The sequence below is a fragment of the Canis lupus genome, chromosome X (assembly GCF_011100685.1).
Source record: "Canis lupus familiaris isolate Mischka breed German Shepherd chromosome X, alternate assembly UU_Cfam_GSD_1.0, whole genome shotgun sequence".
NCBI lineage: Eukaryota > Metazoa > Chordata > Mammalia > Carnivora > Canidae > Canis > Canis lupus.
This window is the reverse complement of record NC_049260.1, coordinates 84,978,698-84,990,927: the sequence shown is the minus strand read 5'-3', so window position 1 is coordinate 84,990,927 and position 12,230 is coordinate 84,978,698. Positions and strand designations below refer to the sequence as shown.

The 12,230-nt window shown below is 40.2% G+C and overlaps 1 protein-coding gene across 12 annotated transcripts in view; it reads right to left on the bottom strand.

Moving 5' to 3' along the window:
• Positions 1-4,444: 4,444 nt before the first annotated feature.
• PAK3 (p21 (RAC1) activated kinase 3) overlaps positions 4,445-12,230 on the bottom strand; it is a 261,715-nt gene continuing 253,929 nt past the window's right edge. For 9 of the 12 annotated variants that reach the window (XM_038588082.1, XM_038588084.1, XM_038588085.1 and 6 more), the window contains one exon: positions 10,948-11,086. Coding sequence is in view for 3 of the 12 variants with exons in the window: in XM_038588087.1 (XP_038444015.1) it covers positions 10,997-11,086 (90 nt within the window). In the remaining 9 variants the exon portion in view is untranslated. Of the gene's footprint in view, positions 11,087-12,230 lie in introns of all 12 variants that reach the window. The other 3 variants (XM_038588087.1, XM_038588089.1, XM_038588091.1) reach the window with 1 other exon arrangement.

Below are 12,230 nucleotides of genomic sequence, written 5' to 3'. Positions count from 1 at the left end.
TGTTTTTTCTCTAGCTCCTTTAGGTGTAAGGTTAGCTTTTGTATTTGAGTTCTTTCCAGTTTTTGGATGGATGCTTGTATTGCGATGTATTTCCCCCTTAGGACTGCTTTTGCTGCATCCCAAAGATTTTGAACGGTTGTATCTTCATTCTCATTAGTTTCCATGAATCTTTTTAATTCTTCCTTAATTTCCTGGTTGACCCTTTCATCTTTTAGCAGGATGGTCCTTAACCTCCACGTGTTTGAAGTCCTTCCAAACTTCTTGTTGTGATTTAGTTCTAATTTCAAGGCATTATGGTCTGAGAATATGGAGGGGACGATCCCAATCTTTTGGTATCGGTTCAGACCCGATTTGTGACTCAGTATGTGGTCTATTCTGGAGAAAGTTCCATGTGCGCTTGAGAAGAATGTGTATTCAGTTGAGTTTGGATGTAAAGTTCTGTAGATATCTGTGAAATCCATCTGGTCCAGTGTATCATTTAAAGCTCTTGTTTCTTTGGAGATGTTGTGTTTAGAAGACCTATCGAGTATAGAAAGCGCAAGATTGAAGTCACCAAGTATAAGTGTATTATTATCTAAGTATGCCTTAACTTTGGTTATTAATTGTTAGATACAATAAAATTGCCTGATTTTAATTCTACAATTCAATTATGGGTCAACCATGTATTAGATGGATGCTATAACGTCTCCTGCTAAATAAACTGAAATAGCTGGGTTTTCCCTAAGAGTATTGTCTTAAGGTTTTAAGAGTATTACACAAAGTCTTTGGCAATATAAGAAGGGACTTGGTAATTAAAAAAAAAAACTTGATTTCAGCCAAAGATGGATGAGGCTTGAAATACAAATGGGAGGCATGGGCTTGCTTTGCACAGCACAGGACTTTACCAATACAGAAAGCAACTGGTTGCTATACCCACATGCAAGCCAATGATGTTAGTGAGCAAAGATTTCTTGCTTTTGGATATAGATGGGAGAAAAATTGGGATGTTGTCACATTGTCTGCACACTTCACCAACTAGAACCAGCTGCCTGTCCTACACAGTACCAGGTCTCCAACAATGGCTACATGGTTATGGAAGAAACATTTCTCTGCATTTGGACTGCCAACCAAAATTCACTCAGAGTAGTGGCTACTATTGAAGGTGCTTTGGTTGGCCAGAATTTTTTTTAAAGTCTATTAATAATAGTTGCCATTTATTGAGTACCTACTCTATGGCCAAATAAGCATTTTGATAAGTTAACTTTCTATTCTTCACCACTTTGTGATGTATATTTTGTCCTCTTTTTAAAAAAGATTTATTTATTTATTTGAGAGAGAGAGAGTGGGGAGGGGAGGAGTGGAGAGAAAATCGCAAGCAAACTTTCCCCACTGAAGGCAGAGCCAAAGTGGGGCTTAATCCCATGACCCTGAGATCATGACTTGAGCCAAAATCAAGTGGCTTAACTGACTTAGCCACCCAGATGCCCCTATTTTTGTCCTCTTATAATTGAACTTAATGCTTAGAGAGAAGTGAAATGTAGTTCTAGCTCTGAAACCACTGAAGCCTCAACTGTTTATCCCATATGAGCCTAAGGGGGATCCATCATTTAAGGAATTTAAGTGAATTGACAGCACATGATTGAGTCTTGCTGAGGCAAGAGAACAAGAGGTAGTGGGAGCCAGGATGGAGCACTTTGGGTACAGGATTATGATTCTACTAGGTATGATGATTTTACTCTTGTTATTTTATTTTTGGTGGGAAATCCTGCTGCTCAGAGACTTCTTCTATGGGGGAGGAAGTAGGTGGTATGAAGATTTAGGAAGCTGATAAAATATGGAGCTAGATTGAAATGGAAGCTATTGGAAACACACAGCTTGGTCCCCCACAGCATTTTGCAGCCAACTTGAATGGAACTAGCACCAATGCAATGTTAGAATGTGATGACAGGAGGTACATGAAGGGTGCTGAGTGATGTTGCAGAATGTGGGCCATGTTGGTGAGCCCAAAACGATTGCCCTTTCAGGGCAGGAAGAAGAAAAATGGGGTAAACCTATCACAGTGTGCCACAGTGTATACCCCAGCCAATAAGTAATTAAGGGAAAGCCACTGGACCACTGTCCATATGTTGGCAGGCAAAGTAAAGACTCTTCTGGGCAGGGCTCATTCCTTTACCCACTAGACACTTAGAGGCTCAAGAGCCAAACTTGTTCTTGGCCTGGCTCCTGTAGCTGCAGGTGCCAGCTCAGTTGCAAACAAGTACCGTGACAATGATGAGGAACAACATGATTGGAAACTATTCATTATATGGCGATGGAGGAGGAGGCAGAAGGCTCCTTCAATTGTGATGTCAAAATGGCAAAGGAAATGGTGGTAAACCCGAGGACCTGAGGAAGACTGAAATGGGTACATGGCATCTTACAAATCATTAAACCTGTGACCATGTGCTGAGCCTCACCTTTACCATAAGAGGAATAATGATTTCTGGAAAGTTAGAGAGAATGCATTGGCCCAGCACAACCAACATTGTGCCCTGCATAGTATAGCTATTAGTGCAGGTGACATCAAGGATTGGGCTTCTTTAATAACCTATAAAATGCTATTGTTGAGATACCATTTAAAGGACGGCCTAAAGTAGGTGTTTATAACCCTCAAACTTATACAAATAATGAGTTAAGAAACATCACAGGAGTGTACCATGGAGCTAAATAAAAAAAGGTTTCATTGGTCCTGGAATGCCTTTGCTACTCTTATGAACAGGAATAAAAGGCAAATGTTCTAGATTATAGATATTTATCCTGATACCATAGGCTAGCTCTGATCTTGATACACATGCCTGTGTCTTTGGTAAACACATGAGTCTAAGTAGAATCTATGTAATTCTGCGATGGGAGAAGCATCTTCCACGAAATTGAAAAATTCATGAAGGTAGCTTCTTGCATGAACCTCTTAAGACTGTCTCCCAATGTGGGAGATAAAACATTGTATTGTTCAGGATTTGGTAATATGGGCCTGCATACTAATGAGCATTTATATCATTTTGATATTAGATGGGCTGGTGTTGGTAAGATTGATGGTAACATACGAAATTCAGATAGTATTTATCTGAAAGAATTTGAAGACTCTAAATGACGAATGAACAAGATTGGACAAGATTGTCTTTTCCACAGTTGGGTCCTATGAAAGAAATGCCCTGAAAGCAGATTATGACACACACACTTCTGCTTCAGGTAAAAAATAAAAAAAATTACCAAGCACAACACACCCAATATCAGAAAAGAATCATTGCTGAGGGCAGTGATGGACTGATAACACTAGGGATAAAGATCTTCCTGAAGGGAAATAGTTTGGTAATCCCTGCTCTCTACTTGAATGCTAGGGGAGTAACTGTATCACTTAAGTGATTAAAAAGTTTTTTGAATTATGTCACACAACCACTTAAACATGAACAGGATTTAAACTACCATTTGCTAATGTCTGCTCAAAGAGTTTAGAAAGAAAATGTGGAAAAACAGTAGGGCTAATCATTTGTGCCTCTTGCAGGGTTTCAGGACACAAGAGCCTTATTCTGTAGTATGGCACTGCAGGAACATCACACACACACACACACACACACACACACACACACACCGTATTTTAAAGCACGGCAATTCAGTTTTACCTGCTGTAAAATTAAACGTTGTTTCTTGTTATGAATTTTATTCTCATGTGACACCATAGGCTGATGAGCCAACTGATGCCCACGGGGAAGAACTCATAAGCAATGATATCTGAGTTCCCTGCTTCCCTGGTGAGGCCTCAGAAGTGCCTGAAGAAAGAGTGGGAAGTCCTACTACCCAAAGTGAAATGAAATGAGGGAGGAACTTCTTGATACAAGGTGAATGGTCGTTGGCGGTGGAAGTGGGCTGGGGTATGATATCCAGCTGGCATTCTATCTCCTTGCCATGACCTCTGAAATGTCATGATGGAGGTATTGTGGAGTCCATTGTTTTTCTTATTGGAAATTTTTATCAAGATCACTGAAGATTCACACGCAGTTGTAAGAACTAATATAGAGAGATTCTGTGCACCCTTTACCCCGACCTCGCCAATGGTAACAGAGACTGTTTGTTGCTTCTTACTTCATGGAATGTATATCCCTAGGAAATAGGACAAGAATACTGTAGTTAAAACATGAAAGTGCATGTATAATGGGGCCAAACTGCCAATTTCCTTTTCACTCCAAGGTGGGTTGTTTGGGAGAACATGGAGAACTTACAAGTGCTGTTCCTTGTAAAAACTGTGACTCTGAGCTATTCCATGTAACACCAGATGGAGTCCCTGGTCTGAGTTACTTAGTGGCAGAATTCACATGACATTTTCTGCACTGCTCACAAGGCTGGGCATTTCCCTGTGAGCTAGGCAAAATGGCTAGTGTCAAGGGGGTGGGCAGGAAGGAAGGTAACAGAGGACAGAAGTACCAGCTCGTTGATGTTTGTCATTTTTATTTGCAATACTTTAGGTCCAAGTTTCAAACTGCAATATTTTTACACTCAAGACACAGTCATGCACAATCCATAATTCAATTTTCTATTGCTTCAACCACAATTTAAAATAACAATATTGGAAACAAAAGTTTAAAAAAAATCAGAAGCTGAGGTCAGAAGGATGGAACCATACCATCAGCAGGTCTACGAAAGAAATAACTTACTGAAAAAACTCAAACAAACAAAAAGACCATAAATACCTTTAATCCAAAGTTACAGAAGAATTTCACTACACATGGGTTTTACAGGTAACACATTTTAACAAAAGTGATGCACAACCAAATGAGATACAATTCTGATAAAAAAGGAAAATATAGATCCTCCTCAACTTGTTTTGTCTGGATATCATGAGTACAATCCCAGTAGATGTCAGCACCGTGTGATCTGACTCCTCCTGGCTGATGTACTGAGACTTAAAACTCAACCCACTAATGGTTATAGGATTCTGTGAAAGGTCTTATCACTAATGAATATAGTATATGCGGGTCCATAAAGCACACCACACACAAGCACACATACTCAACTTGAATTTCACACTCAGGGCTAGTTGGCACTCTGTTAAGAGGCAGGGCATCGGGACTAGGTGACTTCCAGTTTACCCTCTTTCTGGCAGTCTACTCATAAACTGGCCGCTCACTGTGGGAGTTGTCATCAGAAATGCTATCTTTGGTTCCCAACAAGTGGATGTGTCAACATTCCTTGATGCTAATAGCACATACTTACTTTTTCACTTCTTTGTCTGCAACCTACAAGGGCTTATGTCTGCTCTTACTAGTCCTAGCCATTGAAATGCATGGGTTCTGCCATCTTGTGCCATTTACAAAGTAAAGTCTATAAACCCAACATCACTTTGTAGGAAAGGAAAGGCCCAAACATCGTTCTGTTCTAGCAAGTGTGACAGTGTATTTCTGTTCTAGTAGCACATATTGGCCACAGCTTAATGAAAACCAGACTTCACATACAGAGCATATGGAAAATAAAAACTGGGAACACATCACAGAAAAAGGACATTAAAACAACAACGAAACAAAATGCGAGGATTGGGAAGGCTGCCATAAGTTTTATCAACATTCCCTAGTGTTATTTTCATTTACTTAAGGTTTTTTTCTTCCCCCATCATCTTACATATTTCTACAGTTTAACGGCAACATAAGAAACCCAGGCTTAAGCATGCAATATTTGCCATCAATCACTTTAGCAGGTTGAATTTGCAAGGCAACCTATAGTACCACAGAATGATAGAACTTTTGGAAAGACCTTGGAGGTCATCTGGTCCAATAGCCTTATTTTACAGATGAAGGAACAGCCATGAGAAGGTTAAGTGGCTTGCCCAAGGCCTCAAACGAAGTGAGAAACAGAGCCTATGTTAGAATCCAGGTCTCCTTACTCCTAGGCTGGTCCTCCTTCCACCACGTCTGCTTGCTTCTTTATAACTCCTGCTGACTTCCTCTTAGGTACTAAATCAGGTGAACACAATACTTCCCTCAACTGCTGGTAGGTATTATGGGGCAGCATTCACCTGACAGCAGCTTCCAAAGGAGACTCTGACAGCCTCAACCTGTTTCTATCAGTTTATCCTGCAAGTATGACTGTATTACGTGGCAGTAAATGCTATATGTACGGTAGTATACTTGCACATAGACGTGTGCATGTGGAGGTGACAGCTCCGTTCCCGCATTTGCAGATTCAGTTAGAGATTGTTTAATAATAAACAGACATTCTCAATGCATGAGGAGTTGGGTGATATTCATTTGGCCACTACAGGAGTGTGGGATCAGGAAAGGAGTGACAAAATTAAAGCTAACCAACAGAAAGATGATATCAGAAGCAAATCTCTTATGAAAAATTCTTTCTTAGGGTAAAATATTTCCACTGTTTCCAAGGTACCATTTATTTCCTTCCCAAGCCACATGCAAATATGTTCAGAATTGTGTGTTAAGTTCACTCGAAATCCCAGGCCTATTAGACCATCAATTTACGAATGCTGAGTTGTGGTCCTCTTGCTTAGAGGATGGGAGAAGCTTGCATCACTGGCCATGCCTGTGTTTAACTGAATATTAACTGCGAGTAGCACAGAGAAGGACCATGAGATTTGACCGGGGATGGCAGGGATAAAGAACTCTAATTAAGTATTATTTTCACATTGAGAATGGCAATGAAAAGTGGGTTCTCTCAGTATAAGGTCTGCTCTTGGGGAAACTGAGTCACATCTGAGCCCACTGCATTATAAAACTCATCATCTAAAATTTCTTTGGTGGTTAGAGGAAAATTTTTCTCTCTTGGTACTCTCCCTTTGCCCTTTAAAAATGACAGTAGTTACTGCAATCAACCTATCATCAAGCAGCACAGAATGCACATGGAGGCCATCTCCAGCCAAAGCGAATAGGAGCTGAAGACCAATAGGCAAAGGCAGTTCTAAATATTTGTCTTTATGTTTTCATAGTTGGCTTTTAATTGCAAGTCCTAACTTCTACTGAAATCAAAGGGACTTGTCTACTCATCACTAAAAGGAGCATTGTACCTGAATGATATAACATCTGGTGGAACAAGGACACGGTGGAAGTTGGGGGGAGTCCTCCTTCTGTTCTTCTAAAATCCAACCTGAAAATTTGCTAAAATGAGCCAGAAAGGTGATACCTGAACATCACCCCATCCAATCTAAAGTAACCAAAACATAAACCTCTGCACCATGTCAAAGCAGAGGGCAGCCAATTTTAAAGCAGAAGGATGTGTCTGGAGATCTAATGGCGACATCTCCCTAGCTTCCACTTAGAGATAATAGTCTGCTAAGAAAGCATGTGCCATACCCGAGCGTGTGCCAACCTCAGCACCCAGGCAAATATAAAGCCTATGGAATAATTGTAACTAGCAAATATCTGTGCCCTGCATGCTCTGGGCTCTGGTCAGAAGACATCTGCTTCTGGTGTCTTTTCTATGTTTCTACAGTCCCCTTTCCAATGTTTATTTATTATAAAGCAATATTATAACAGTATCAAAGAAACTTTTTAAAGGAATTTTTTTTGCATAATCCCACCACTGTAACACAACTGATTTCAACAGTGTTCCCAGTCTTTGTCCGTTATGCACACTTATTTTTCCATAGTTGTAATCCCTCTTTGTGTTATTTAAAAGTGATTTGATAGATTCTCTCTGAGAACTGGCAGCCTCACTAGAAATAAACACGCCACTGTGCAAAGGAATATAGTTATTTACACGATCTTTGAGTGGAGAAATATCCTTTATAGACAAACATCTCAAACTATCAAAACAGTTATACAGACGACAGGAAGCAATTTCATATTTCTTTTTCTTTTAGCAATGGAATGTGCTTCACAGGAGAGGGATGGATGTGGGGGATTAGGTGGTTAAACTCAACATTGGGGTGCAATTCACAAGCCTGAAGAAATCTGAGTAACACAATTAAAGAATAAATACTTGAGTTAAATCTTCTTACATGACTTGGCCATCCAGTAGCCAAAACGGAACATGGACACACAAATATTTACAATGACACATAGACGAGATCAGCAAGAGCGAAGTCATTACCCAACACGGTGACTGATTTGGGGGGATTGTGTCATCCAAAAATCCTCATGGGATTATGACAACGCACCGGATCCTTGCTACAACATTAATGTTCTCTTCTCTCTTAAATAAATAATCTCTACTGTGCTTCTTACCCTTCCCTGACTTTCCCTCTGCCCTATCCCTATCTCAGGACATTTTGCCATCAACACTCCACAACGTGCCTTCATTATTTCTGGGCACACTAGCAATTTTAAGGATCTGGATAGATTCATCTGTGTCAAGATGAGCTTAAAAAAAAAATCCAGAGAAAGGGAATAAACGACCACCTGGAGTCCAAGTTGTTCAAGTGTACCCAATGTGAATCCTTCAGCATCATTTTGGCAGGAGAAACAGCTTCTTGCTAATACTTATTAGAAATATACATAACTCTCCAACGTGGGGGAGGGGTTTTAGAAGCTATTCTCATTTAAAAATTTACATAGATATAAATTTGTAAGAGTAAAGCCTACTGCACTATATTACCATAAAATCGTGGTACAATGGGGGCGCGGCGAAGAAGTACCTGGCTCCTCATTGGTAATATGCAGAACCGAAAGCATAAAAGAGCAACCATTTTTCTGCCTACAGTGATCTCAGGATCACTGCTCCAGGTCTCTCCCCACCCAAAAGGCCTTTAAGACATATAAGAGACGCTAATCAACAACTAGGGCTTCCCAACCAGCTTTGTGATTCTCTCCACTGGCAGGGGCATAGTTAGTGTACTGAATTCTACTCACACCCCAGGTATTATTTCATTGAATTCCCTGGCACTATGAATGAAACATTAAAAAAAGAACATTTAACTTTAAGTGAAATAAATATTAAGGCCTCTCTCTCTTTCTCTCTCTCTCTCTCTCTCATTAGAACAGTGTGGCTTTCAAAATTTCAGGCCCAACCACCTTTTTGCCAAGTATAACACAACATGTTTCAAATGAATGTAACCATTTGATCTTCTTTTTGCATGTGTTGTTTTATCTCACTGTGGGTATTTTCTAGGGGGTCAAGCCCTCCCAAATTTTATCGTAAAAGAAAACAATAGGAAAATAGGAAATCCACCAGTGGTGCCATTTCCTAAACATAAACACATGCACTATATGGTTAGCAGAAACTCTCTAAAGAAAGTGCTTGCTTTTTAAGGAACAGATGGATGGTTAAATGGACAGATGTACCTTGGCAGAGAAGAGAGGCTCGGGCCACCAATCTCCTTCTCCTTCTTGCTGAATGTAGATATGTAACATATTGAGAATCTGAATAGAACCTATCAAGAAGCCTTCTATTGAACAGACTGTTTCTCAAAGGCATGGAGAAACCACTTTACAGAGTTTATGAAACTGACAATACATTTGAAAGAGAAGCATACCCATTTTTTCTACACAGACACCCTCCAGATATTTTTCTACTCTAGAAGATTCAGGAAGTGCCAACTGTTGAATTGTTAAGAAGTAGCTACATGATTGGGCTGATACTTCTTGGGATATGATCACAAGCCCTAATTATTTTTTTAAATTTTTTTCCTAATTATTTTTCACTGGAAAATTTCCAGATCTTTCTGAATGCAGTTTTGGAATTCAAAAGCTGAAAGGACAAAGTCTGGCCATACTATATCCTGAAACAGAAACTGATGAGACAGGGAAAATGGGAACAAGTACTTAGAGCCAAATGTTGATTGGGATGTAGTTGTCATGGACCCCTTGTTTCTGACAGGTTTGGATGCTTAGAAATATCTCTGTTCCCCAGTTCTTTTAAGAAATTTAAAAAATGTTATAACTTGTCACATGATTCTGATCGTAAGCAAATGTTGGCTAAGGGGTCTGTTTCCTCCAAAGGTGCTTATTTTACAAGCAAAAGAGAGGATTAAGTTAGGTCTCCTGATCTTTGTTTCCTTTGTCCACCAAAGATCTGTGTCACACACTCATCTTGCTTCCCTTTTGGCTCTCAGAGAAAGTCCCATCTTTGTCTAAGAATGGTTTCTCCCGTTGGGATTTCCTAGGTTGAGGACCTGGACCCACCCAACAGGAGTACCACCACTTTCAATGTGTCCTTTGTCAGGCGCCATGAAGATGAATGAGCCAGTTTCTAGAAATGATACATCAACTACCTCTGAAGCGTCGTTGTGAAAATGTGACAGGATTTCACCATTTGAGCTTTATTTAGATAGACGGTTTTGAAAAGCCCTTCCTGAACACACATATTCCTCTCTGCTTTTGGAAAAATGCCTTAAAAGAAACCTTTTCCAATACAAATGCAGAAAAAAAAAAGGCACACAAACCAAGCCACCACTATAGAAGAAGAATAAAAAATTGCAACTCTATTAGGGCATGGACTTCCACATGTTCACACAGTACTTGCTCTGGGGTAATTTTTGTTTGTTTCATTTTGTTTTTGTGTTTTTTGTGTGTGGTTTTTTGTTTTTGTGTTTTGTGTTTTACTTTCTTTTTTTTTTCTTTAAAAAAAAGTTTCGACATCTTTTTTTTTTTTTCCCCTGGACATCTAATGACAATGCAAGTGAAAAACATCACATTGGGCAAGGAGTTTTGAAGGAGGTTCGAATGCAAGAGGGACTATTCTCTAACTTAAAAACGAACACGACACTATGAAGAGGGAGTGTGCATCTTTGAGAAACCTCTTTTTCTTCAAAGTGAATGCACAAAATGAGGGGATTCACTACTGGCTCTTTCGCTTCACGGTAGAAGTGACCACTTTCTGGCCACGTCGACATTGCTGCCCTGGTCGGGCTGCGATTCGGGCTTACAAATAAATTACATAATCTGAGGGAGTAGGAAAAAGGCTTATAAGAAGTTTCTATTCATTTGAAAGTTAAAGATCCCCCACCCCCTTTGACTGTATTTTCTTCCATGTTTCCTGCAGCAGAATATCAGTTCAGTCTTACTCAGGAGGGAGATGGTGTGGGGTAAGGCTCGCAGTCCTAGCGGCTGCTGTTCTTAATCGCTTCCTTTGCAGCAATAATCAGAGGAGTCAGGCTGGAGAGAGGCTTGGCTAATTTTAAAAACGGATGCTGCAAAAGGAGGGGGAAAAAGAAGAGGAATTACTGGAATCCTTTCCTCCAACAGGTATATCACCTTACATTCTCAAGCAGCCCTTTTTCATTCAAATGTGTACCTTGAGCAGCCAATTAAACACAACTTGATTAAAAATGGTGCCAGCTTTTGGCCTTCAGATGTCCTTGTCATTCGGTGTCATGAAATCCTCTGGCCGCTGACTGGCAGAGCCAGGAACTCAGAGTAGGGGTCACTATGTTTGTAAACAGTCTCATTTTCTGATTTTCTCAAACAAATGCATTTATCTGGAGCAGCTCTTGTGCTTGAAAACGTGTCTTTGGTGGCCTCTGACCCTGAAGCCAATGGTTTCTCAACTGCTAAACCCGGTAGCTGCACCTCCACCATTTCTCTTTTGGCTCCTCTGTAGTACTTAACGTAAATGGATATCCCTTCCTTTTCTGAAATGTTTTCCTCATTGGGGGCCTGTAATATTCTCCCATCCTGGTTCTTTTCCACATGTATGCTCACCGACTCCTCCCCTTCTATCTTCTTCCCTGCTTCCCTTTCCTCTTCCCACCTCCCAGATCCCAGCACTCAGTACTCATTATGTTCTTTTTCTAACTTAATTCCTCTGAGAGCTCACTTTTTTTTTTGAGAGCTCACTTTCTTTCATGGTTTGGACCTTTCATCAGCTTTATGGGGATGACTCCCAAACCAATATGGTGTGACCTGATGTCTTCCCTGAAGTCTGCTCCTATTTCTCCAATTGCCTGCTGGGTATTTCCTTCTGAATGTCCTTCTGTCCGCTTGAGTCCAACATTTAAAGAGCTATGCTAAAAAGTCTTCCAAATAGGGTACTCTTGTGTGATGTAAGCTGCAGAGGCTTTGGAATCTGTGCACCTACGTTCAAGTCTCTCCTCTCCTTATTATAATGGTTAGGTGAGGTGACAGTTCCTTGTAAGCTACACAGAGGCAAAGAAATGTTAACCAGTGTATTATCCTTCATCATTTCTGCTTTTCCTACATGCTGCCATTGGTTTGATATTCTGAAATTACTTTTGTCTTCTTCTCTCTTATATTCTACATGTAAGCAGCTACCAAGTCCTTTCTTCTCAATGCCTTCTACCATTATCTCTTGCCTTCCCTGCTTCAGGGCTAATC